Source organism: Sapajus apella, unplaced genomic scaffold (genome assembly GCF_009761245.1).
Source record: "Sapajus apella isolate SASKATOON/1434 unplaced genomic scaffold, GSC_monkey_1.0 scaffold22, whole genome shotgun sequence".
Lineage (NCBI taxonomy): Eukaryota > Metazoa > Chordata > Mammalia > Primates > Cebidae > Sapajus > Sapajus apella.
Window position 1 is genome coordinate 1808345 of NW_022436962.1, and position 27871 is coordinate 1836215.

Genomic DNA, 27871 nt, shown 5'->3' on the forward strand with positions numbered 1-27871 from the left:
TGGAGGGGGCTGTTATAAGAAGAGTACCAGCGTAATCTAAGATGTAGGGGCATGCAGCAGTTTCAAGCACTGAACTACAAGTGTTTTATTATGGTGAGAAAATAGGGTGGGGTAGGGGAAGGGCGGAGGAGTTTGGGCCTAAACAGGAGCCTGGAAAGGGAAGCAGGAGACTGATTTTTAACAGCTCATATTATACCATGCAAAGGGCCTTAGCTTTTCTAAGAGGCTTGGGGAGCCATTGAAATGCTTAAAGTATAATCAACTGAGTAGTTAGGCGGTGCTAGAGAGATTGGAAGAAAACCAAAGCAAAGCTGTCAGTTGGAAGACTATTCCAAGAGAGTGGCAGTGGAGATGGTGTGGCAGGAGCCAGCACAAGGTTTAAGGAGCCCGAGACCACCGGGACTGGTCGGTGACAGTCAGGCAGATGAGAAGGAAGTATGATGAGATGTCTGGTGTGAATTTCAAATTTTTGACCTAAGAAATTGGAGATACTGTTAGGAAGAACCAGTTAGGGAAGAAAAAAATACTAAGATTTCAGTTTTAAACATGTTTAATGAGAATATTTATGTGCACCTTTACTCAGAAGGCAGTTGGAGCTATGGGAACAGAGCCTGCAAAGAAGTCTAGGCTGGAGACTGATATTTGTGTTCCTCAGCGTGTTGGTGGTTATTGAAGGCATGGGAGGAAGCGCAGTCGTTGAAGATGAGAAGGAAGAGTGAAACGGGAAAAGAACTAAGGAAAGGGCAATATTCAGGGCATACCAACATTTGGTAGATTTTTCAAAGGCAGATCAACCTACAAAAGAAACTAGGAAGAAAACGTCAGGGAAGTTAAGGTCTAGGCCAGAATTGAATGATGTCAATCCAAAAGGAGAGGACTGACCAGGATGAAAGGGATTGAAAATGGTCTCAGTCAAATCAAACACGACCATACTGGAGGGAGGGAGGGAGAAACTTGGAGGGACAGGAGCATGTGCTTACGTTTCTGATGTGACACAGCATTTTAAGAAACAGGCTGTGTCCTTGGAAGGCAGAGACTAAACGGGTATGAAAGTGAAGATTACAGCCAGGTAATCAAAGAGGTTGTATTGATTCACATCAAATAAATGTGAAAGTGACCCAGGATGAGGGTTGTAGTTCTTGGAATGGAGAAGGATACTGTCAGCTGAGTGGGTATCCTCAGTGAATGAGGTGTAACAACTCATAAACAGGTTGCAGAAAAAGAGGAAAGTCCTCTGGGCAGCCACACTTACTTTTACCTCTGTCTCACAGATATCTGTCGAGATACCTATCACTTTGTAGTTTATTTTTATGATTTCTTCACTTTCGCATTTGTTTCTTTGTTCCATTTATCTTCTGCTAGATTGTAAGCTGTTTAAGAGCCTGTGCTGTTTTTCATTATTGCTTTATCCTTACCACCTAACAAAGTGTCTGCTACGTAATCCTCCATTGGAAACTATTGAATGATCAATTGAATGAAAATGGAAAAGAGAGACAAAAAGAAAGAATGAAAGAGTCAGGTGGTTAGAAAGGAAAATGAGTCATTCTCTTAATTCTCATCCTGGACAGCAAGCCTTCCCTTGTGGATAGGTCCTTTGTCTTATCCTGTGCCATCAAATGCCACCAGCATAGTGTCTCTTGCAGAGGAGATCCTCTGAAAAAATTGCCAGGGTGGATAAGTGGGAGCATTGCCAAGGCATATTTTAATTTTATAGGGTTTTCTTTCTTTTTATATTTTATTAATTTTTAATGTAACAAGTAATTGAAGAAAAGCTGTATTAACAGATTATTGGATTCATAAATACAGTGAAGTATTCATGTTGTATATTTCACATATCTGATTTTATATGGCGATAGGTCTGTTGATTCTTCTGGGAAACGAAACTCTTTATGACAAAATACACTTCCTATTTGGTGGAGAGTGAACCAGTAAGTTCACTCCGCGGTGCTTTGGCTCTGCTACCGCCGGGTCACCAATTGACCTGCCATCCCTTAGAAAGGGCATCCTTAAAGGAGCGGTTAGAAAGCATCTGCCACCGACACTCCCCACCTGTGAACCTTATTCTTTGTCTTTCTCCCTTTCTGTTTTTCCCAGTTCTTGCCTTTTTACTTTGGAGAACTGGAGAATCACTATCTTCCTCAACTAAACTTGCAACATTAATCTCTAATCTTGGTTTTTCCTCATGCCAGGAGAACTGAAGTCAGTCATTAATTCTCAGTGTTGGAAATTCTACCCTATTCTGAATTATTATGCAGGAAAAGTAAGATTTCTGAACCAACCTGAAGGACGTGACAGTGTTAGGAAGTCAAAAAATTATTACCACATTTCTCTACTTGTATTTTGGCTAAATATAATGAATTTTTTGTACCATGGTTATCTTTTCCTGCCATTCTTTCTGCTTGCTTTCTTGTTTTTATCTCTAAAGAAAATATCTGACAGCTAGATGACCCATTAGAACACATTATCTTGTAAAATACGTGTCATTATGTAAGTGCTTTTCCCACTTTCTTCTCCATTGTGTATGACTGGATATATTTATTTTTGTTTGTTTGTTTTTAACCTGGTAAAATGCCAACCTCTTTCTGTTTTAAATTTCTCTTAGACCACCATAATAAAATGCCTTGTGTATTGCTATACCCCTTAAGGGTTTTTAATGCTGTTCTCTGCTCTTTTGCAAGGAATATAAATTAAAATCTTCAGACTCTCCCAGTGGGTGTAATATTACTGTGGAACATTGTGGAATATCCAAATGTAGCTAAAATTGAATCATTAAATTTAATTCTGCTGGAATCATACAGTTTAAGAGATGAGGACTAGAACAGCCCTGATAGGTCATCTAGTCCAGCGTCCATGTTAAATAGATGAGGAAATGAAGCTCCAAAGACCGTGACCTACCCAAGGGCACAAGGCTGCAAATGCCTTCAACAAGACTGGTTTCCCTTTCACTGTACTCCTTACCAAACTCTGACCTTCATCAGGGCAGGCTCCTTTACCCACCTCCTCCTTCAGGATTACATTTCTCACTGCCGTTAGCTTTCTCCATAGCACAAGCAACATATTCAGCCCATGCTTTTTATTACCACTTGTATTTACTGTGGTTGAAAGTCATTCTATGGTAGGAGTTGAGAACTCTGAAGAAACTGTGGTAATTTGAAAACTTACTAAGTGCTAATATCATGGCCAGAAAGAGTTAATGCAAATTTTCAAAATGTCTAAATTATTCCTAAAGACAGACCTACAAAAGAATCTGGTTTTTCCTCTTAGTTTATTGTCTGTGGAAGGTCATATACAATGTTAAGATGACACATAGTTTTGTAAACCGATAGAAATTAGAATTGAGAATAAAATCCTATATTCTTCTACCTGATGAATCTGGTACCATACGTGAGGGTACTTTCTTAATTTGTTGAAATCTGCTTTTATTTTATGGTACAAATAGAATAAAGTAGTAAGCTTCAACTCTCTCTCATCTGTAAAGTGAGGACATTTTAATACTCCGCACACAATTGAGGATTGGAATAATACTGTTAACTCCCCTTGCTTATTTATTATAATTAAAGGAGTATTTTTTCTCTAATATAAAACTTAACATAAAACTTTTAATGTATATTTGTATAAAATGGTTCATTATAAATGTATGTCTCCTCTAATTGCCTTTTATTTAAACTTACAATTAAGTCCGTTGTAGTAGATTCTAGATCAAATATGTGGGTGTGTATTTACAGTTAACTTGGAGACTTACAAGGCTAGTCTTTAGTGACTGCTATCTTCTGACTGAAATCTGAAAAACTAACAAGAGTCCATTTTAAAGCCTCTGACTGTAGAAAATACTTTTTGGTTGACATTAATACTGTGCATTCAATGCGCTTTACAGAACATTTAACTGATTTTTAAATCATTGACAGCAGTCTTATATCTATTTCTCATACAATGAATGTTTAGTCAGAAAATGTACTTTACTTATAAAATCTATAGCTATTCATAGTTTGTTCTTTTCAATAAGCTAACCAAAAAAAGTTGTCTTATTCAGGTTTTATTGTTTTTCTTTCTTCACAGCTACGACAGTTAGTTAATATGTGCATCAATCCAGATCCAGAGAAGCGACCAGACGTCACCTACGTTTATGATGTGGCAAAGAGGATGCATGCCTGCACCGCAAGCAGCTAAACATGCAATATTATGAAGAGTGTAACCAAAGTAAATTAAAGTATTTCGTGCAAGTCATACCTCCCCGTTTATGTCTGGTGTTAAGATTAATATTTCAGAGCTAGTGTGCTTTGAATCCTTAACCAGTTTTCATATAAGCTTCATTTTGTACCAGTCACCTAAATCACGTCCTTGCAACACCCAAATGACTTTGGAATAACTGAATTGCATGTTAGGAAAGAAAATGAAACATGATGGTTTTGAATGGCTAAAGGTTTTTAGAATTACTTACAGTTTTCTGCTGATAAATTGTGTTCAGATAGACCATCAGTGCCAAATATTGAAGGTGCAGCTTGGCACACGTCAGGGTAGACTCAGACCTGAGAATAAGTCTCTGAACATGTGACTTGTTTCTTTTACAGTAATTTATGGACATTAAGGCAGACCCACAATTGTGAACTTTTGTCATGATTTTATTTTTGAACGTTTGAAGTACTAGTTTTTAGTTCTTAGAGTAGTTTTCAAATATAGTTCTTATGATAACTGTAGAGATAAACTATTTGAGAAACATTTAAAACTCTTAGCTTATACATTCAAAATGCAACTATTAAATGTGAAAAGATTTGGGGACAAAGTGAGTCAGACACTGAAGAGTTTTTTGTTTTGTTTTAGTATTTTTGATATTATCTTTGCATTGAAATGGTATAAATGAATCCATTTAAAAAGTGGTTAAGGATTTGTTTGGCTGTTGTGATAATAATTTTTAAAGTGGCACATTGCCCAAGGCTTTCTTCGTGTGTTTTTATTATTGTTTGTACATTTGAAAAATATTCTTTGAATAACCTTGCAGCACTATATTTCAATTTCTTTATAAATTTAAGTGGATTTTAACTCATAATTGTACACTATAGTATAAGCCTAAGTTTTTATTCATAGGTGTTATTGAAGTTCTGATTGGTCCCCTTCAGAAATGTTTTTATATTACCCTTCAAGTTACTTTCCTATTGATATCGTATGTGCATTTTATCCATTATTGTTTCATACTTTTTGAAAGCCTAATGCCCTTTTAAAAGATATTTGGTATACCAACACTTTTGCCAGATTGAAAACATTTTTTTAAACTTTTTAAAATTTGGGCCACCCTGTGTGCATGTGTTTGGTCTTGTTGAAGAGGAAGAGAGGATGTGTGTTGTACTGTACCTGTGAATGTTGATACAGTTTCAATTCATTTGACAAGGTTGTAATTCTAGAATATGTGTAATAAAATGAAAACTGGCCGTTACTACAGCCAGAATTGTCATGAGATTAACATTTCTATTGAGAAGCTTTTGAGCTAACTACCGTATTTGTTCACGAAGATGACTGAGATGGTAACACTTCCCGTGGCTTAAGGAAATGGGCAGAGTTTAGTAAATGCCTTTGTGCAGATGTGCCTTCCCTGAATGCTTTCTTATTAGTGGCGACCAGCTCCTCACAGAATTGTGAAGCCCAAAGGCCAAGAGGCAGTCACAGTTTTAAAGGACCCTGTGTCACCATACAACCTTAGGATGAATTATCCTGCCAACGTGAAAACCTCATGTTCAAAGAACACTTCCCTGTAGCCGACGTAACTGCTGGTTTTGTTTTTCATATGTGTTTTTCATACACTCGTTTGAATGCTTTCAAGTTATTTGTAAACTTAAAAAATGTGTAAAGGGCAAGAAGTATAAACTCTTGTTTTTTGAAATCTAATCAGTTATGTATGGTTTCTGAAGGGTAATTTTATTTTGGAATAGGTAAAGGAAATCTGTTTTCTTTTTTTTTTTTTTTTTTTTTCCTGGGGGCTAGATTCTCACACTCTAGTGACTTCTAACATTTATACTGAGCATCCATAGATATATTCGTAGAAGTATGAGAAGAATTATTCTTGTTGACCATTAATGTCATGTTCATTTTAAGGTAATGTAATTGTGATGAAATGTTCTCTGCTTGGAACAGATACTCACTTTTTTTCTTTAAGAATATATGGATCTAAAATTCATTAGCATGACCCCTCAAAGTGACTTTTAAGTAAAGATTTAAACTTTTCTTCTCAGTGAATCTATCTGCTAGAAGGAAATAGCTGGGAAAAATTTAATGATCAGGGAAATTCATTATTTCTACATGTGGAAACTTTTTGCTTCGAATATTATATCTTTTTAATCTAAATGTTCGTATTTTTCCCAAAGAAACCACTGTATAAAAATCAAATTTTAATTTTGAATGGGATAATTTCAAAGAATTATGAAGATGATTTGAAGCTCTAATTTATATAGTCACCTATAAAATGTTCTTTATATGTGTTTTTAAGTATATTGATTAAGTTAAACATTTGAATTGATTTGAGGAGCAGTAAAATGAAAGCTATATGGATTCTAAACCTTATTTAGACATTGGTACCAGTTACTCCGGTGAAAATATGGAGTAACTTTGTTTTGCATGGTAAGGTTTAGGAATGGTGGATGAAGGGTATCTCTCTATAAATAAAGTGCTCAACAATGTGCAATGATTGTAAATTTAGTAAGATATTACAGCCATTTCATGAATGCTTTACCATTCTACATAGTATCTATTACAAAACACCTTTCTTGTATCCATGTACTTCAGGTGTTGCTGTTAACATTTACCATGATATTTATTTTAACCAAAATGTTATTCACATTAAATGTTTATTCTTTAAAATGAATGTATTATGTTTATAACCCACAAATGCATACTTACCCTGTGCCTCATATTTCAATAGTACTGTAATATGTACATCTTTTTGTGAAATACTTTTATTTTGTTATGCTTTAAATATACATACAAAAAGATTGTTATTAGTTTGAAAATTGTACAATATCCTAATATAAACAAAAACATAAAAATAAAAATGAATACAGTAAAATGTCTGGGTATCTATGATTTTTTTCCCCTAAGGTCTTCCATTATTTGTTTTACTTAATACTTAATCTATAGAAACAGGTCTTACACATTTTCATAACTTTGCCATTTTGGAGAAGCTTAAGAGTTGGAATAGACAACGTCGATAACAGAGATTATACAAATCCTAAAAAGTGGTTTTATCAATATGCATTAAACTAAGGCACATCTTCACGTTCTCTTCTCGTCAAGACATCATTTTCTGGCTTTGAATGAGAGAAGTTTTCTAAAAGTTAAAAAAAAAGTGATATTAATTGTACTGCTTTGAATCTTTAGAGCATAGGAGTCCAATCTTTTGGATTCTCTGGGCCACACGGAAAGAAGAATTGGCTTGGGCCACACATAAAATATGCTAAACCTAACAATAGCCAATGAGATAAAGAAAAAAATAATCTCACACACACACAGAAATTCATGTTTCTTAAAAGTTTATTAATTTGTATTGGGCTTCATTGAAAGCCATTCTGGGCCGCATGTGGCTCAGGGACTGTGGGTTGAAAAAGCTTGCTTTGCGAGTCTGAAATTTACGTGACAGATTCCATTTCTGTCATTGTAATGGGCTGCTAAGAATGTTACAGATGGCTTATATTGAGTGTTCCCTTCGCATAATAAGTGAAAGTTACTACTACACCTGAAAACTTGAGTCTAAAAGACCTTAGTGGGACGAAACCTACCAGACTGGTGGTAGAGTGAGTGGATGTACCTTACACATCAGAATTTTATTCCAAATAGATCATCATGAAGAATGGCTCATTTTGTAAGAATTTTAGCCATAAGGCAGTGTTTGGGGCTAGTTACAAATTTTTATTTTTAAAAAGTGTACTTGCTTTTAGCCATGTATGTTTAACAGCTGTAAGTACCATTAAATTGATGCAATTACTGTTTAAAATCAGAAGGATGACATTATTAACAAAGACAACTGCAGTGAATCCCTTGAGTTATTAAAAGTCTTCCATGAAGTTGTGTTATTTTTAATTACATGTGAATTTCTGGTAAATTGATTAACAGACAAATATGTGAATATAAAGTTTACATTTAAATTGAGAGATTTATTTGAGGGAGTTTTCTTTCTGGTCCTACATACCAATTTCAATGTTCACTTGGGTACCTAAATCTATTTTTAACCTCAAAAAGAAAAAGTTGAAGGACACTTTAAAGTTAGGATTTGCAACCAGGGGGTTTGAGTACATTATTTTTACTGCGAGTGTTACAGTGCACAGGAAGTAATTTTTTCACTCCTTTCTCAAAGTGAAATCCTGTATATTAATTATTTAATTGCTCCAATCCTCACTTTCTCACATATATTATAGGGATATCATTTCCTAACTCTACAGGATCATTGTAATGCATTTTATAATGACTAAATGCAATGCTGCATATTCTCTCCTACACAGTTACCAAGCACTAATAGTGATAAACGTAGCTCTTAATACACAAGGATGAAAGAGAAGATGTGTGTTACTTCTCTTGCCATACTTCCATCCACTTTTGCCTTGTTCTCTCCATAAGTCCCACTGGCCTAGTTTTTTAAAAGCCCCAAGCTCTCTCTCACCTTAGGAACAATGTAGGAACAATGGCTCTTCCCTTTTTGCTAGCAAAAAAATCCAACTAATCTTTCAAAGCTGACTTTAAATACCCTTTTTGAGGAACCAGCCAGACTACAGTCTGTACTTTTCCATTTAGTGCTTACCTCAGTTGTAGCCAAATGATTGCTTGCATGATTCTTTAATTTCAATCTTCCTGATAGATAAATGCTAGAACGACAAGTACTTCCTGCATTGTTCACTATGGTGTTTGACATTTAATAATGCAGTGCCTGGTTTGTCGTACTGAGTTTATTTGCTGAATTAATAAATGAGCATTATAATGCTGTAAGCATAAGCCAAGCATCACAGAGTGTTGAACATAGATGCAAAACATCAAAAATCAGGAAAGACGGAGGCACAGAAGGAGGTAAGACATGCAAAAACAAAGACGCTAAAGCAAAAGAAGATTTTGAAGTTATCATTGCCATGAGTTGCAAAGAAATTGAAAGTGATAAGGACTGAGATGAGGCCCCTGGGCTTAATGAAAAACACATCATAATGTCTTCAGAGCGCCATGTCAGGAGACTTGAGTGGGAAACACTGGGGTACAAATAGGAATTATGGCATATGGAGAAAAATCATGATAATCTGAATTGACAGCAGATCATTTTTTTAAGATAAAGTGATTGGGACCGTTTAAAAGTTAGGAAAATTAGCAGATGGAGAAGAAACTGAAGATTGCAGAGAGGGAATGCAAAAGGTGGTAAAGAATGGGCTGCACAGAAAGGATTGGTCTATTAACCACAAACAGTTACTGAGGAACCTGTGTACTAGCTCCACATGTACAATCTTAGCACAATGCTTCTGTTTTTACGGACTTAGGAAGAAACACATGTAACAAATGTGAATGCATAAATGCGAATTTTGATGACTGCTATGAAGAGAGAGACTGAGAAAGTGACATTTAAATTAAGATGCCTAAAAGGACTCAGCCAAAGAACAAAGGGGAAGATCATGCCAGGCAGAAGAAGACCTGTGAAGATCTTGGGGTGAGCGGTAGCTCTGCCATCTCAGATGCAGAAGAAGATGAAAGTGTGAGAGCAGGGGGTGGAGTAACACAGGGTGAGTTTGGAGGCGTACTTTTCCTCTATACTTGAAATAGGAATTTAAATGGGGGGAATCATGATAGCTAAAATTATAAAATGCTTAGAAAAATTGATCAAGAAAGGTGTAAGACTTCTATGAATAAAATAAAATCTTGTTGAAGGACACAAAGCAACTCCTGAACAAATAGAGAAAGAGGCCATGTTCTTGAATAGGAAGATTCATATAAATATCCAGCACTCTGTAATAGTATTGCAGTATCCGAGTCCCACCTTTTTTGGAACCAGAAAAAATGTTAAAGTTCATATGGAAAAATATATAACCAAGAATAGTGAAGAACATTTTTAAAAGCAAAAATAGACTAAACTTACCAAATATAAAAGCTTACCATAAAAATACTTTAATTAAAACAGAATGGAATTGGCATAGAATATAGGTAGGTAGAATGGTCAAAAAAGGTCAAGCATACACCCAAATATTACCCGATCTTACATGAGAGAGGACTCTATGGGAAAAACTTCTATTTGTGTTTTATTAAAAGGTACTGGCACAGCTCTTCACCGAAAGAAAAAAAAGGGCCCTAACACGATAGAAAGGTAAATACCAAGTTAATTAATGATGTAATTTCTTTTAAAAAGTAGAAATTTTTAGGAGAAAATTTAGAAGGCATAACCTTGGAAGTGAGTGACCTACATAAAGTAGACAGAAAACTCGAAAAAAATGAATAAATGGCAACAAATAAGCAAAATAAAAATACAAAGGATAAACTGGGAACCACATATAAGTAAATAACCTCAAACTGATAAGTGAAATAAGTAAAAAGGCAAGCAAATAGAAAAAAGGAACAAAAGATTTAAGTGGACAATTCACAGTGGAAGAGCATCAATAATCAATAGCAGAAGAAATCAGTCAATAAACATGAACAGTGCTGTCTTCCAGTGTTGGAGAAGATGAAGGAGATGCACTCTTCTGATCGTTGTTGGCAGTGTGAATTGTGAATAAAAAGTCATCTGGCATTATTTGTCAGATACACATATTCACTTTGACATAGGAATCTGGAGAATCCATTCTACAGAAACAAAAGCAGCAGTTTATAAAGACTGTCTTTCTCTATTTTCCCACAAAGATTGTTATTGCAGCATAGCATACAGTGGAAAAGGAACTGGAAGAAGAGAACCCTGAATGTCTGTGAATAACAAGTCATTGGTTGAATAAATTATTTTATACCCCCGTTGTTAATAAAAAGATGGATTTGGTTTTCTATCTTTTCCTTAAGTCTATGATGCTTCTGTTCCCTAATAATATGAGTTCCAAGCTAATATTATGGTGGTTCCATTTTAAAAAACAAACCCCAGCATGTTTATGTTTGAATATGTTCACATTAACATATAGAAAGGTGAGGATGGACACAAATTAAGCTGCTAACATGAATCATCTTAAGAGGATAGATGACAAAGAATGTGACCGATATAGTTATGTTCTGCCTTATACATCTTTGTAATTATTTTTGTTCAGTACGAAACATGGATGTTTTTTCCTAATTAAAATAAATATTGGCTGGTTACAGTGGCTCACATCTATAATCCCAGACATTGGGAGTTCAAAGCAGGAGGATGACTTGAGGCCAGAATTCGAGACCAGCCTGGGCAACATAGCAAGACCCTGTCTTTTTACAAAACATAATTTTTTTTTTTCGAATGGCTGAACACGGTGGTGCAGCCTAGCTATGCAGAAGGATCATGTGAGCCCAAGAGTTCCAGGTTGAATGAGCTATGATCACACCACTGCACTCCAGCCTGGGGACAGAGTGAGGCCCCAATTCTAAAATAATCATAAGAAGAAGAAAATAACTCATTTTTAACTTTCAGTTGAGTCTATGCCTTTAAACATTTAATTTGGAAATATTTACAAACTTACAGAAAAATTGCAAGACTAGCACAAAGCTCTCCCATGAATATTTTATCCAGGTGCCTAAAATGTTAATATTTTGCCATTTTTGCTTTGTTATTGTCTCTTCCTATCTACATTTTTTTCTAGCCAACTGAGAGCAAGTTCCAACATGATGCCCCCAGTATTTTACTATTTATTTCCTAAAAGACCAGGGCCATCTTTTACATAACTACAATACAACCATAATAATCAGGATACAACATTGATTCAATATTTTTTAACCTACAAATTATGTTCAAATTTCACCAACTGCCTTTTATAGCAAAAATCTTTTTTTCCTTTGTTTTTCATCCAGAATCTAGCCAAGGCTCATATGCTACATTTAGTTGTCATATGACTCTAGTCACCTTCAATCTATGACAGTTTCGCAGTCTACTTTTATACTTTGCATGACATGGACATTTTTCTAAATTACAAACCGGTTTTGTAGAATGTCCTTTGATTTGGGTTTGTCTGGCATTTCCTCATGATTAGATTCTGGAAGGAATATCACTGAAGCAATGTGGAGTTTATCTCAGTGCAACCTATAGTGAAGAAAGAATGCCAATTTGTGTGTTAATGGTGATGTAAACTTTGATCACTTGGTAAATTGGTGATCTTAACTATGACGTTACTGTTTATTTCTTTGGAATTAATAGTACGTAGTGGTTAGATACCTTGAGAATACATAAATATTTTGTTTCTCAATAAACATAGTTTTAAATAGTTCTAAATAGTTTTACCATCTATTGATCATTCTTGCCTGTTTTAAGTATTACTCTGTGATGGTTGCCAAATGGTGATACCAACATAGACACGCCTTCTACATTTATTGGCTAGCATTCTATTAAACTTTCTCTGTTTCTCTGACTTATGTTTTATTCCTTTATTACTTATATCAGTGTAGACACAGGTTCTTGTGTTATTCAATGGGTTATAATCTGTTACTATTATTACTTTTCTGATGCATAAATTGTCCCTTATTTTGTTCATGGGATGCCCTAGAAACCGGCTCCTGTGTCTTTTTGACAAATCCTCATCATTTTTTGAGCATTTCCTTACTTTCTGGTGCATATATATATATATATATATATAAAAATGTTAACAGATATTTATATATATATGAAATATTTATATGGTAACATATTGCATGTTATATATAACATATAATACAACATATTATATGGTAACATATTTTATATGTTATATGTAACATATATAATACAACATATTATTTACGTTACCAGATATTTTATATATATATATATAATTCCTGGTACCAATATATACATATATATATGTTCCAGGCTAATTTTATATCCTCTCTTCCCCAGGCCTAAAATCAGTCTTTGTTTGTTTGTTTGTTTTCCAAAACACTCTGATCTCTCTTACTGAAAAATAGTATTTGGAAATGGAGACCCCGTTGCTAGGTGTGCTCATTTCTACTCAGCCGGCATCTGTGTTTTCAATAGACAGAACTAGGAAATGCACATACAAGTTTATACGTTTTTCTGTATCCCTCTGTCTAGACTAGTATAAAACAAAACGATGAGATTACACTAAGGCTTTTGGTTCTAATCCAGTGCCGTAAGTTTTCGTTTTCTTGTTTTTATTTTTCTGAATTTTAACTCTCTTTTCTGACAATGAGAAACCCAGCTCTCAGTATCAATGTTTGCTCATTCCCACTGTATGTAGCCAGTCCTCTGACCCTACCAACTGCTGCTTGGCTCAGAAGACCTCCTTAGCCCAGGCTTGCAGACTTCCGCCACCTCCTCTGCCGCAGCCATGGATGCCCTGCAGGCCTAGCTGCCTCCTTCTCCTTCCTGTCCTCTGGAGTCCTAGTCCTGCAGATAGCACCAGCCCTATCTGTCTCAAAGAAAGAGAAAGCAAGAAATTGTTATTTAAAAACAGAAAAGGGAAGAGAAGAACATAAGACATTTTAAAATAACATTTAAGGGCCAGGCATGGTGGCACATGTCTGTAATCCAAGCACTTTGGGAGGCTGAGGTGGGAGGATCACCTGAGGTCAGGAGTTCGAGACCAGCCTGGCCAATATGGTGAAACCTCACCTCTACTAGAAATACAAAATTGGCCAGGCATGATAGCGCATGCTTGTAATCCCAGCTACCTGGGAGGCTGAGGCAGGAGAATCACTCGAATCTGGGAGACAGAGGTTGCAGTAAGCCAAGATCATGCCATTGCACTCCAACCTGGGTGACAGAGCGAGACTCCATTTCAATAAACAAACAAACAAATAAATAAATTTTAAAGAAAGAGTCAAATGTCACAAGGGTGAAGTTATTGACTAATCATCCAGATATATGCATATAACATCTGAGCCCATAAATATTAAACATAAGCGTAAATATGGAATCAGTAGGTATCTCAGAATAAATTCAACAAATGGCATTTCTTTCAATAATTTCTTAATACATAGCTAGATGTTACTGCCACCCAATATTTTTCCTTAACTTTGATAAGTATGAATTTTATTTAGTAAGCTGTTAACGTGCAGCAAATACCCAAATGTTGTTCCAGTCTGTTGTACTAGTTACTCTTGACTTTTGGTGTTCCGTTATTTCCTGGATTATTTCACCTCTATGCTAATATTTATTAATCTAACATCAGATTGCATATTAGATGTTATGAATCATGGAACTCTTATTGTGTTTTCTAAATAAAACCACCTCACATTTACAGGTCCGGGTGTGGATCTTACTTTGCAGAGCACCTCCCATTGGCTCACTTCACCTCAGCACTGCATCTAGATTGGCACATTATACAAATGGACTTTTTAAAAGGCTACTCTGTTGCAAAAGAACAGAACCATTTCATGAACAATATATCCCTCACTAAGAACCCACAGTCTTTCAAATGTAGAATGCCAAATTATTATTTTATTTTTATGTAGAACTGATCACCTCAGAGCACGGAAACGACGGAGGTACTCTCCCCACCCTTGAACGTATATGCCACCCCGGCCGGGTGCGGTGGCTCATGCCTGTAATCCCAGCCCTTTGGGAAGCCGAGGCAGGTGGATCACTTGAGGTCAGGAGTTCGAGACCAGCCTGGCCAATATGCAGAAACCCCATTTCTACCAAACCACAAAAATTAACCAGGCATGGTAGCACGTGCCTGTAATCCAAGCGACTCAGGAGGCTGAAGCAGGAGAATTGCTTGAACCAGGGAGGCAGAGGGTGCAGTGAGCCAAGATCACACCATTGCACCCCACACCCCAGCCTGGGTGACAGAGTGAGACCCTGTCTCAAAAAACATAAAATAAAATATAACATATATGCCACCCCATCCAATCAACAAGGTATCAAGTTAAATTTGATTTTAGATCTAAATATTGTTTGGGGATAAAGCCTGTAGGTTCCTTGTGCTGCTAGGCTTTCTCTCGCCTCTCCCACTGTCCAAGTCTAACCCACCATCATCGACTCTCCCAGCTGTTCTACCTGCTTCCAGGCTTACCTTTCTACACTCAGTTTTCTGTGCAACCAACATCAGCTGTTCATAATATAAATCACATCATGTTTCTTTATCTCTGAAAATCTTTCAATATCTCCTTGTTGCACTTAAAATCCAACCTGTCGTGGCCTAAGGTGGCCTGGGGAACAATCTGGTACCTTGTTCTCTCTCCTACCCACTGTGCTCCCACCGTCTTGATGTTCTTTCGGTGTTCAGGATACACCTATCTAAGATGCCTCAAAACCCTTGCCCTGTTTTGAGTAAAGGTAAACTTACCCCCGTGTCCCCAGCTTTTCCCGTAGCCAAGTCCTTCCTACCATTTAGGTATCAGTTCACAGGCTCCTTCTTGAAGAGGTCTTCCCAGACCACGCTATCTGATATGATGTCACCAAGCACCCTCCCTCCAGCATCCTTGACCTCCTTGACTTGGTCACTCTCTAAGATGGCACACTCTAGAATCATCTCGCAATCTGCCCTCCTTGTGGTCATTCTAGCACACACGTGAATGTGATCTGTGGCTTGCAGTAAGTACCTTCGCCTAGGTACACTCTCACCTCCATCCATAAGCAGTTTGAGACAAGGGGCTGCCTGCTGGTCATTTATTTTGGGAAGTGATCACATGAAATGGGAGTGGGAGACTTTGGAATTATGCAATAGGGAAGGCGAAAAAGGCAATACAAGAGTGTTTCTGCAGTTCATTGCAACTGAAGGAATAGAACTCAATCCTACTGGAGCTTTCTAGGCTAGAGAAGGCATGCCTTGATTGCTTAGCTCAAGAATGAATGAGGGAAGCACTTATGCCTTGGTTCTGGTCTTGCATTGTTCAGTGTGGGAATGTCGCCCCCTTCACTTAAAGGCCATGCCTGCATAAGTTCCAGGCCAATTCCCACAGGCATCCCTTACCCTAGCATAGGAAAAGCCCTGGGCAAACAGGAGAATCAAGTGTAGCAACTGAAGCCAGGGGCTGTGGCTTACCGGGGTGAAGCTTGTCTCAGCAGTGGCTGGAGTAAAAGGCAGTCCAAGAGAATGTGAGGCAGGACTCTTCAGGTACCTTTCTTCTTGCTCTTATCCACCATCTGGAGAGAATCCAATGAGTTGGCTACTGAGAGAGGAGTGGTTTTGATTTCAAAAGAAATTGGGCCAAATGGAATTTTTCAATGAAAGACTGCAGTGTGAAGGCCCAGGAAGAACAAAGGGAGAATGAGGGAACAGGAGGACATAGATCTCTTACTCTATATCAAAATGAATATTTATGTGGAAACTCAGTGAATGAAAAAATGTTAGGAATACAAGAATAAGGAGATTTTGCAAAGAATATTGAGATGTTCATAAAAGTTTAAAGGAAGTGGTTCATTTAAAAGAGTAATGGCTCTAAAGTGTTGGTTGTGCCTTGAGGTTATGACTTAGAATTTGTATAACCATCAATTTGAATTCACACGCTATTCCACTAAGATTGTAAAGAGAAGTACATTTCTCTACTTTTCTACTCTACAACACGGCTACTTTGAAGCTAGTTGGGTCTGTTTTAGCAATTTTCCAGGTGTCTAGTGAGGGACTATTTACCCTAATGCATAAAAATCAGCATAATGCATATTTTATTTGATCCAGATTTAAGGTGAACTGTGATGTAGAGATCTGCAAATTTTCAAAATGTTATAGACATAATGTGAATTTCTTAATTTTAGGCTGCCTTGTGTTGTTTCAGAGAAATTGCAGCTTAATTTTAATCCTTGTGACATTTAGAAACATGTCTTGAAAAAGATTTAACTGCTTCATAATTTTACTGGCTCGCACAAAGGCAGTTCAAGGAAATTCAAGAAAATTTAAACATTGCATAGATATTCTGAGTTAGGTCTGTCACTTCCATTTTGCCTTTTAACTCTCAAGGGTATGCCAGATAGAGCATTTGGGAGGGGTGCCCTGCTGAGGCTCCCCCTTAATAATGAGGCAATAATTAGATAAATTACCTGTAAATCACATCAGTGGGTGTTTCTTCCCTGCGTCTATTGATTTGTCAAAACACTTTATTATGAAAAAGCACAAATGAAAACAACTATTTTCTCTCTGTAAGACAGCATGCTTTTGGGTGAGTGTTTGCCCACCAAGCCTGCGATTCCTGGACTATAAAGCCCTCTTAGCAATTCTCCCGGAGTTCTGTGAACCGGACTGCCTTGCACAATCTCTTTCTATCATATTTGACTCTGTGTTTTGTGCAAGGCTCTCTTCCAGTTAAGGATTTAAAGCTTGCTCTCATGTACACAAAAAATCAGATTTATATCTTTGTACTGCAAAATGAAGCAATTATTTTGTCTTCCAATAGATTCCGCTTCCTGTGCATTGGCACCAGCGCTACCCACTGTTGTCAGCAAGGCGGTGACACTGGTGTACGGTTCATTAAATAGAGCCCTGCTGATACTGACCATTGATCCAGCGGCTAGCTCAGGTGCATTTAGCCACAATATTTTCTCCCTCTGCTCTTTACTTCTCTCCAGGGATAACCAATCAGAAGAAATGACCCTCATGCCTAGTGTTTTGAGAAGCAGAGAGCAGTTTGATTTCAATTGCCAACCTGTCCACTAGCTTGGTAAATCAAATCTCCATCTCTAAGGGCAAAAGAACACACAGCCTGCTTATGTATATCTATGTATGAATGTGTATGTGTGTGTGCATGTGTGTGTGTGTGTGTGTGTGTGTGTGCATTGTACTCTAAGATCTGCTCTTTCCATATATTAAGCCACAGGAATTCACCTGGTAATGTTAAAATGAACGATTCAAAAGTATTTAGTCTTTAGAAGTGAGATTAATATTCTTTAAACATACCATTGTTCCCCGAAATCTAGAATTACACATCAGCTATGTAAAATGAGCAAACTGAAATCTGATCCAGGTCATTGCAGAAACCGTTTCCCTTGTTGTGTATTTGGTGGCAATATGTTTAAAAAAAAGATGATTTTTTTAAAAAAACGTGTATCTATGATAAATCATCAGTCTAAGATGCTGATTTCTTTCAATAAAATTTCAGATAAAAGCCATTTTTTTCCCAACCCATGATAACTTTGATATTCTAGAAACAGCAAACCTAGGTACTAATTTTATTGCAATACACCTAGGACATTGGGTATGAAAGCGGTAACACTACACCAGTTTACCTTGGGCTTTATACACGTAATTCATTCTCTTAACTGTATTATCTGCTCAAAGAAGCCAATGTTTTCTGCTTAGCGTTTCACAGGCATAACACAGTTTAGCTATGGAAATCTGTCAGCCCCGCTCTTTTGCTAGGTGACTCTATGGAACGAGTCTAGAGAGTTGAACTAGTTTCAAATTTTATACGACGATATTTTTCATTTTCAGGATGTGTTATTCTACTTTTAAAGAATTCAGAGATTTGTAAATAATATTTCCTTGAAAGCATCAAGCACATGCACTGTTCAAAACCCTTGTCATTATGTGTTCTAAATAAACCCCAAAGTTACTGTAGTTATGGAAGGAATAGAAATGATATATAATTCAGTAGTTCATTTAGAAATTCCTTTTACCTCTCCTTGATCTTCTCACACTGTTCTCTCTCTGGGTATTAAGCACTTTGTAAGTAAACCTATAAAAATAAAAATGAGTTTTAATGTATCTTTAATATTTTATGTGACATCATACATTTTACGTGCCAGGTAATTTAGTCATCAATGTATTTCATGACAAAGGATTAAACTTTCTAAGTCTCTCGGCACCTACTGTTCTGTGATTTTTAAAAATTTTGTTCTTAATAATATATATAACATTTAGATAATTCTTAGGTTTCTTTTAATATTTGTCCGTTTTTTATCTTTATACATAAATGTCTTTAGATTTAGCTAGAATGGGGTCAATAAAATGATTTGGGAGAGCAGCTGACAGAATGTGTTATTCCAGAATGTGTTGTTTCTAGAAATTACTAGGATTTTTAAAGTTTGATTTCCTGGCTATGAAGATGAAAGAGGTTGGTTATTGGAATGAAAGATCTGTCTGTGCCTAAATTTCATAGGTAACACACTTAAACCTGAGGAAATTTCCCCATGCCCCACTAACGGAAGCTGTTTCCTTCACCAAGTCAATAATAAATAGGAAGTGAAACCACAAATTACAAGGTGAGCTTATACCTCCATTTTTTTGTTATTGTTGTTTACATTAACACTAGTCATCACTTAGGCCAGTGATTCTCAACCAGTAATATTTTGACTCCCCAAGGACATGGCAATATCTGGAGACAGTTTTCACTGTCAAAACAGGTAGAGATGGGTGGGGAGAAGGCACCGCTGGCATTGAGTAAATAGAAGTCAGAGATGCTGCTAAATGCTACAATGCACAGGGCATTCCCAGCAATAGGGAATTATCCAGTCCAAATGTCAATAGTGTTGAGGTTATGAAATCCTTATGGGCGCTAGAGGGATAAAATAGAATAGTGGAAATTAGGAACTAAGATAACTCATACATGAAGATGGTGTCTACGGAAATTATCAGTGAGAGCTATTAATGTTAAATTATAGAACAGTTCTTATCGTTGTCATTTAAAAATACTGTTCATTATTTCATTACAGCCAGAAAGAAGGCACTTTCTCTAAGATTCCCGTTAATATGGGTCCCTGTCTCCTTCCAAATTTATCTTCACATAAATTAGGATGCATTCTACATGGAAACATGGTTTAGATGCTAATCTTCACCAAAAGGGCAGACTGATTATTTAAGTCAGTTATTTCAATTTTTTTTCCTAGCTAAGCCAGTTGGATTCTGTTGGTGAAAACAAAATAGAAGTTATTTTATTTTTCAGGAAATGGTATCCACTTTAATATTTTGCATTAAATCTAAATACAAAATATATTTTTGAAGTTGAATAATGAAAGACTGCTTCATTTCTTCAGATGTTTTTGACTTAAAATCAGTTAGTCAATGTATCATAAGTGTATATGTATTTATATTTCTGTATAGTGGCTCAGAAATAACCAATTTTACTAAACTATGCATAAACATTTGCAGCCTTCTGTATTTAACTCTGTATGTCATTTAAAAAATTTTAATATTTATTGCTGAGATTGCATAATCATTTCAAATTATTTAATGATTTTAAGTATTTCTAACTAGTTCACATCCTTTTGCCAAACTATGCTCAAAAATCACTCAATAATGTCCCTAAGATAAAATGAAGATCCTTTTTTCAAATTTTATTATTTTTAAATTTAACTTTTATTTTAGGTTCAGGGGTATATGTTCAGGCTTGTTACATAGCAAACGTGTGTCATGAGGGTTTGTTGTACAGATTATTTTATCATGCAGGTACTAAGCCTAGTACTCGTTAGCTATTTTTCCTGATTCTCTCCTTTCTCCCACCCTCTGCCCCCTGACAGCCCCCAGTGTCTATTGTTCTCTGTGGGTCCATGTGTTCTCATCATTTAACTTCCACTTATAAGGAGAACATGTGGTATTTGGTTTTCTCTTCCTGCATTATTCTGCTAAGGATAATGGCCTCTAGTCCCCTTTATGTTCCTGCAAAGGAATTAATCTCATTCTTTTTAATGGCTCCATAGTGTTCCATGGTGTATATGTACCATGTTTTCTTTATCCAGACTACCACTGATGAGCATTTAGTTTGATTCCATGTCTTTGCTATTGTGAATGATGCTGCAGTGAACACAAGTGTACCTGTGTCTTTATGACAGAAGGGTTTATATACTTTTGGGTATATACCCAGTAAATGAGATTGCTGGGTCAAATGGTATTTCTGTTTTTAGGTCACTTGTTTTTATCATCTCTGCCAAGTTCATTGTTAGCTATTCATCCTCATCCCCTTTGGCATTTCTTCTTAAATAATGTTATAGAATTGTTTACTCTTTTTTAAAAATTCATTTTTGAATACTACTTTAAACCAATAGTAAAAGATCCTGAAGTTATTTATATAAATGTATTATATTATTGTGAAAACCACACTAAAGAAAAACTGACTCAGAAACCGTCTATTTTTAAGGTGTGGAATATGGTTTGGAGACAATATAATAGAAGGTAAGTGCCTTAACAAGAATCTTGCTCCCTATTTTACACTCATTTCTACTACAGTTTTCACTTGGTTTAGAAACCTGTAATTTCCAGACTGTCAGCCTCATCAGGACCGGAAGGGGTCTACTGTGCACACTGTTGTAGCTTTAGTATTTAGCCCAAGTGCTGGTGCAGTATGGCACTCTATACATATTTATATTCATTTTCTATTGGAGCTATATTAAATTAAATAATACGAAGTTATTATCTTATAGTCCTGTGGATCAGAAATCTTAGAGGAGTCTCACAAGGTGTCAGCAGGGCTGTTTCCTTCTGGAGGCTCTAGGAGAGAATGTGTTCTTCTTCCTTTTCCTACTTCTAGAGGATCCCCACTTTCTTCGGTTCATTGCCCCTTCTTCCATCTTCAAAGCCAGAAACAGCAGGTAGAATCCTTCTGATACTGCCATCTCTCTGGTTCTCTGCTGTTGGGAAAGACTCTTTTCCTTTAAGAATTCATGTGATTAGATTGGGCCTATCTGTATAATTCACCATACTCTCCCAATCTCAAGGTCCTGAATGTCAAGCACATCTGCAAAGGCCCTTTTGCCAGGTAAGATGACATGTTCACAGGCTCTAGCGATTAAGCCATGGACATCTTTAGGGGGACCTATTATAATGTCTATCAAACGAAAAAGACCCCTGGAAATGTCTTATCAATTATTATCATCAAAACTAGTCATCTACTTCTAACCAGCTGTTGAGCTCCACTTCCATTTCCAGTGTGGGCACGGACATTCCAATGGGCATGTCTACCTGTTTCTTAAGAATCCTTTGCTTTGATGGGTCAGCCTTCTTTGGTGTACAACTCTGCCTTGTTCATTATCCATCTACCATGTCAGTCTACCATTAGGGGTCACTGTCAATAATGAATGGAAGTTGATATGGTTTGGCTCTGTGTCCTCACTCAAATCTCATGTTGAATTGTAATTCCCAGTGTTGGAGGTGGGGCCTGGTGGGAAGTGATTGAATCGGGGGGTGGTTTCTTATGGTTTAGCACCATCTCCCTAATGCTGCCTTGTGATAAAGTGCTCACAAGATCTGGTTGTTTCAGTGTATAGCACCCCCTTCTTCACTCTTCTACTGCTCCAGCCATGTAAGCTGTGCCTCTTTCCTCTTTGCCTTCCACCATGATTGTAAGTTTCCTGAGACCTCCTCAACATGCTTCTGGTACAGCCTGTGGAACCAGGAGCCATTTAAACCTCTTTTCTTTATAAATACCCAGTCTCAGGTAGTACTTTATAGCAGTGCAAGAATGGACTACTATGGGAGTCAATCATTCAAATGCCAGAGCTTCAAGATGAGTCTGTGGCAAAATGGCAGAGAAGTAGAGAAAGGAGAGGTTGCCCAACTCTCCGTGTTTTGAGCAATACCTGGTGAGAGGCATTCCAGAGTTTTGTTGCTGACATCCCATTGTACGGAGTTTCTAACATAGTGTTTTGATATTAATTTATAGTCCTGTAGATCCATAACATGAGTCGATGAGATGGATGAGAGTTAGAATCAAGTTAAAACTGCAAAAATGTGCTGTCAAGCTTAATAAATGACCCAATTTGCTGTGTTTGATTCATCCTTTCCTGAATATATATATATTTTTTCATTTCCCTGGTCAAATTGATTTTTGGTGGTGTTTGGACATATCTGCATTCCAGCTAAGGCTAATGTGTACCCACCCACATTGGATCATTTGGTTTTCTTGTTCTTAGCTGATTACAAGCAACACATTTTGTTGTCTGATACTAAGACCGGGTAGCAGGACATGGGGGAGGCTCAGATCCCTGATAGGGTGTGTTCTTCCAGGCCCTTGGTCCCTCATTCACCCAAGAATGGGGGAGAGGACCCCGCCGGGCATGGTGAGCTCATTTAAGAAAGTGATTTATTTGGGAGGCCGAAGCCAGTGAATCACGAGGTCAAGAGATGGATACCATCCTGGTCAACATGGTGAAACCACGTCTCTACTAAAAATACAAAAAATCAGCTGGGCATGGTGGCACGTGCCTGTAGTCTCAGCTACTCAGGAGGCTGAGGCAGGAGAATTGCCTGAACCCAGGAGGCAGAGGTTGCAGTGAGCTGAGATTGCGCCATTGCATTCCAGCCTGGGTAACAAGAGCGAAACTTCATCTCAAAAAAAAAAAAAAAAAAGAAAGTGATTTATTTAGGTAGAGAGAGAGAAAAAGAAGAAAGAAATAGATAGGGAGAGAGAGGGAGCTCTCACACTGCCATGAGACAGGATCCAGAAATGGAGTCTGCACAGATGTGCCAGAAGGGGACTTTTAACCTGGGAGATATTCTGTCCTATCAAAGGAGTTCCTTTAAACTTCTGCTGGAGAGATGGACTTTGATTTCTGACATCGGATTTGTTGTTTGGCCCACAATCCTCCGATAGCTTCTCATGGGCTTTCTAGACAAAGAAAACTCACCTAGGCAGTTTCTCTTCCTGCGTGCATGAAAGTTAAACAAAGACCAGTAAGCTCCCGGATGGAGATGTGGAAGAAGGCAGGTCGGGCATGTCACTGGGAAGTTCTTGTCTTTGAAACCATGGCCCCTTGTGGACCCAGGAAGAGAACACATCCCCTCAGTACTGGTGACCAACTATAATGGCAAAAGCAAAGAGTGGATAGTTTCTTCATCCTATCAAAAATATTTATTAGGGATATGTTAAATTCTAAGTTTTACTCTACTATTGAGACTATAACAGTGAGAAGAAATTAAAAGACATTTTGGCAAACATCCTGACTTATTAAAAAGAAATAAAATCTACAAAAAGCCAATTGTAGAATTCCAAGAGCATAGCCATCAGATGAAGATGATAGGCCAACAACTGGAAACATCTTTTATATCTTTTATCTCATTGTGTATTGTTTAAATAGTTTAATTGTGAATTTTACATACTATTTCTCAGTAATAATAAAAGCAAATATTATTGAGCATGAATTATATGCCAGGAGCTAGTCTAAGCACATTTATTCCTCACAACAATCCTACAGAAACGTTAATGTTAGTATCCCCATTTAACATATGAGGAAATTGAGAAGGGTTAAGAGAAAGCTTAAGTGTCACGCCTAACAGTAACTGACAGTGGTTGACAAAGTGAGGATTTGAACACAGACATTCCAGAATAAAGTCTACACTTCCAAATGCCATGCAACACTATAAGGAAGTATAATATATGTTTTAAAAGTGTCTCATAGAATTTTTAGAATATAAATAAATGTCATTACTTTATAATAATTCATTAAACTGTATACTATTAGGATGAGTGTACTTTTCTGTGTGGTGTATGCTAAAGTTTTAAGAGATGACTATCATGGTACCTAAAAGACTAAATCTAAGTCATCAGTCAATTCTATGGAAAACACGTATTTTTATGTTGTGATTAGACTATTATTATACTTATTCACAAGCAGATGAATGGGGATGGAGTAAAGGAAGGTACAGAGATAGGCAGTGTGTATCTGTGAGGAAGCGCTGGTGGTCTCTGGTGGACCAGAAGATCCTGTATTAAATCATGCCTCTTTATTTTCTGTACTTCTTTTGCTTCGACATCTGTGGCATCGCTGTCTCTCTCCAGACTAGCCAATTCCTAGAGATAGCCCATAGGTTGCCCTGCTCTTGTGCCTTTCGTATGAAAACTAATCAATCCGCACTTCATATCCCCAACTACCTTCTTCACCCAGCTCTTACACTCCAGGGTCACTATTCCCCTGCCCAAATTACCACAGGGCCAGGTATCGGACAACCAGGGAGAACCCCTGCATCTGTCTTCCCCTACCTGTCTCCCTGACACACAGCATGATGAAACTATTCAAACTAGCCAAACCTAAACCTGCATAGCCTATTTACCTCTCCCACTCCTTCTTGTAAAGAAAAACAAAATAAAGGCACTGGCCCATATTTTCCTCCCTCTCTGCCTCCTGACTGACCCTAGTGCTTCCTTGTGTGGCCCCCCTGTGGTGTGGCATGCCCCTCCTTTTGGGAACTGTGAATAACAATCTTTTCAATGTTGGTTGTCTCCAGGTATGTTGGCCTCATAATAACTGAATAATAATAAAACTGATGTTTTAAAACAGACCGTTGATATTTCCTCCACATATTTTTCTAATTTGTGATACACTTGGAAAAGTGTCTTACAAAAATAAATTCAACATTTTTTGAAGACCCACTATAAACAAATTAGTTCTAGATACTATGGACATTTCAACAATGAATGACATGGCATTTGTGGGCAAGGAATCTAATTTCAACCACAGGAGATAATACATTGACAATATGCACTATGAGACCGACTATGTGTGCTAATGAAGTAGATTAAAGGCTTTAGAATTATAAGAGGAAATAACTATTAAAACGTAAAGAAGGTCAGGGAAGACTTCATGTAAAAGAAAGTATCTAAATTGAGCTTTCAGGGTTATGGAGCATTTTGACAAATAAAGATGATTTCAGGCAGAAGATAAACTATGAATTTTAATTGAGCTATGCAAAGGTCCAGGGACAAGAGGACAGAAACTTTGGGCATTTCCATTGGGTGGAAGCATAGGATGCATGTTTGGGAGACATAGATGTCACAGAGATAGATGGTGGAGTTTTACAAGACATTGGCTAAAGAATTACAATCGAGTTCAGGAAAATGCCTAGGTTCTTGTTTAAGCATAACCAGGTTGCATGATTACTAAGTATACGTGACAAGTATGAAATATTAGTAAGTGGGAAAACCTCTTCCTTCTTTTGCAGCCAGAGACAGGGGTGCATAATAAGTCTGTCTCAGGCTCTGAAACTGTAGAATCTTAGGTTGCAGATTCATGCCCTCACTACAGTTACCCAGTTTGCTGCTGCTTCTAGAAGAGAAAGATCTTACCTCATAGAGCCTAGAAATATTTAATTTCCACTTTATTACCCATGATATCAAGCAGACCTGAAAAATATGAGTTGTGTTCTATAGCCTATGAATGGATGCTAGACTGGCTGTTGCTTATATTTATAGAATTCAGAACAGGTCTTGCATTTTGGCTTTCAATAGAGTACGATCTCTGGGAATTTTTCAATGAGAACTATTAAAAAGCAGCACAACACTATGCACTTGATGCTTTGTTTGATAAATAGAGAAATCCCTTTCTGAGAGTTTAGGCTGAATTAGCATCTTAGTGTGCATAACTAAACACCAAACCTATAGCAAGCTCTGAGAAACAGGAATCCTAATGAGGTTGGTAGTGGTTTGTGAAGAGCTTTGGCAGTCTAGACCGTACATGGGATTTGGGAAGTTAATGCAGAAGAAAGATTTGTTAACTCTGGAGTAAGACGTGAGTGGAGCTGTTTTGTGGCTTAGTCACTGGATGGCTCTCTAACCTTGGCCACTGTGGGGCAATGAAGAGTGTTGTTCAATGGTGATTCTGGAAACATTCTGGGTTGTCTGAACAGTGAGCTGGGATGGGGCACCCCACCTCATCCCAGTAAAAAGGGGTGTTCCGAAGATCAACTCCCTATCATTTCAGGGGCTCCTTCCTCCTGGTAGATGTGCAGTACCCCACGAGCCCCATGTTCTTGGGTTGCTGGGCAGCTGCCATTTCCAAACTGCTTCTGTGAACAGCTAGCACACTTGATGGTGGCGGAGGTGATGAGGAAGGAGGAGGAGAAAAGAACTCTTAAAACCCTGCTTAGGCTTAAATTACATTATGAATTTGTAAAATATTTAAATTTCTGTGGTGGGTCCTGGAAGCCAGTAGAAAGAGGAGAGGGAAAAAGAAAGAGGGTGAGGACTGAGGGAACTGGGAACTGGCACAAGGTGGGGAAATTTCTTTTCCTAAGTGTGAATGCTGAGAGTTTGGAGACACAGTTTTAGAACATGCTTTCCATGTTCTATGATAATTATGACTGAACTTTATGTTATTTATAGCAGTGATCCCCAACCTTTTTGGCATCAGGGACCAGTTTGGTGGAAGACAATTTTTCCGCAGATAGGGAGTAGGAGGTGGTGAGCAGTGGGGTAGTTTAGGGATGAAACCGTTCCACCTCAGATCATCAGGCCTTGGATTCTCATAAGGAGTGCAGATTCCTCGCATGCTCATTTCACAGTGGGGTTTGCGCTCCTTTGAGAATCTAAGGCAGCCCCTGATTGGACAGGAGTTGGAGCTCAGGCCATCATGCTCACTCATCCACCCCTCACCTTCTGCTGTGTGGCTTGGTGCCTACCAGGACACGGACCAGTACAGGTCCACATCCTAGGGGTTGGGGACCCCTGATTTATAGATCATAAACTTGTTCACATACATTGTCCCTTGTGATTCTTCCACTAGCCCTGTAAGGTACATATTATCATCCTTTGAAAATGGAGGAAAAGCAGACTCTGAGGTGAAGTTAACTTTTTTTCAGGGGCACTCTGTAGTAACTAATGGATTAGGTTTTGAACTCAGATCCTTAGACTTCACTTACGGCTAATGGACAACCTGCCATCTCTCTGCTAGCTAACATAGACTCCCTCAGTTAGAACAAGAGTCACTTTTACATTAACCCACAGGTTAGAGTGAAAGCCCCTTGTCTTCTACCTGGACATCTAGGCCAAAGAAGAGTGATATTCTCTGCTCATAAACAATTTTGGTCTAAAGGAACACATGCCTGTCCGATTTCTATGGGAGTTCTCATCAATATTGGGTTGTGTTCAGTGTGTTCTTTTTTCTCTGTAGGTCTGGGAAACCAGTTCT

At 37.5% G+C, this 27871-nt stretch overlaps 1 protein-coding gene and 1 long non-coding RNA gene across 5 annotated transcripts in view; both read left to right on the forward strand.

Annotated features, from left to right (window-relative positions):
* LOC116558643 overlaps nucleotides 1–367 on the forward strand; it is a 12182-nt gene extending 11815 nt beyond the window's left edge. The window contains exon 2 of the long non-coding RNA XR_004272111.1: nucleotides 6–367. This is a non-coding gene — a long non-coding RNA (uncharacterized LOC116558643). The remainder of the gene's footprint in view (nucleotides 1–5) is intronic.
* Nucleotides 1–7051, forward strand: part of NEK7 (NIMA related kinase 7) — a 150177-nt gene extending 143126 nt beyond the window's left edge. For all 4 annotated transcript variants that reach the window (XM_032288634.1, XM_032288637.1, XM_032288635.1 and 1 more), the window contains one exon: nucleotides 4057–7051. In XM_032288634.1, coding sequence (XP_032144525.1) covers nucleotides 4057–4167 — 111 coding nt within the window. In that variant the 3' untranslated portion in view covers nucleotides 4168–7051. The remainder of the gene's footprint in view (nucleotides 1–4056) is intronic.
* The last annotated feature ends 20820 nt before the right edge of the window (nucleotides 7052–27871 follow it).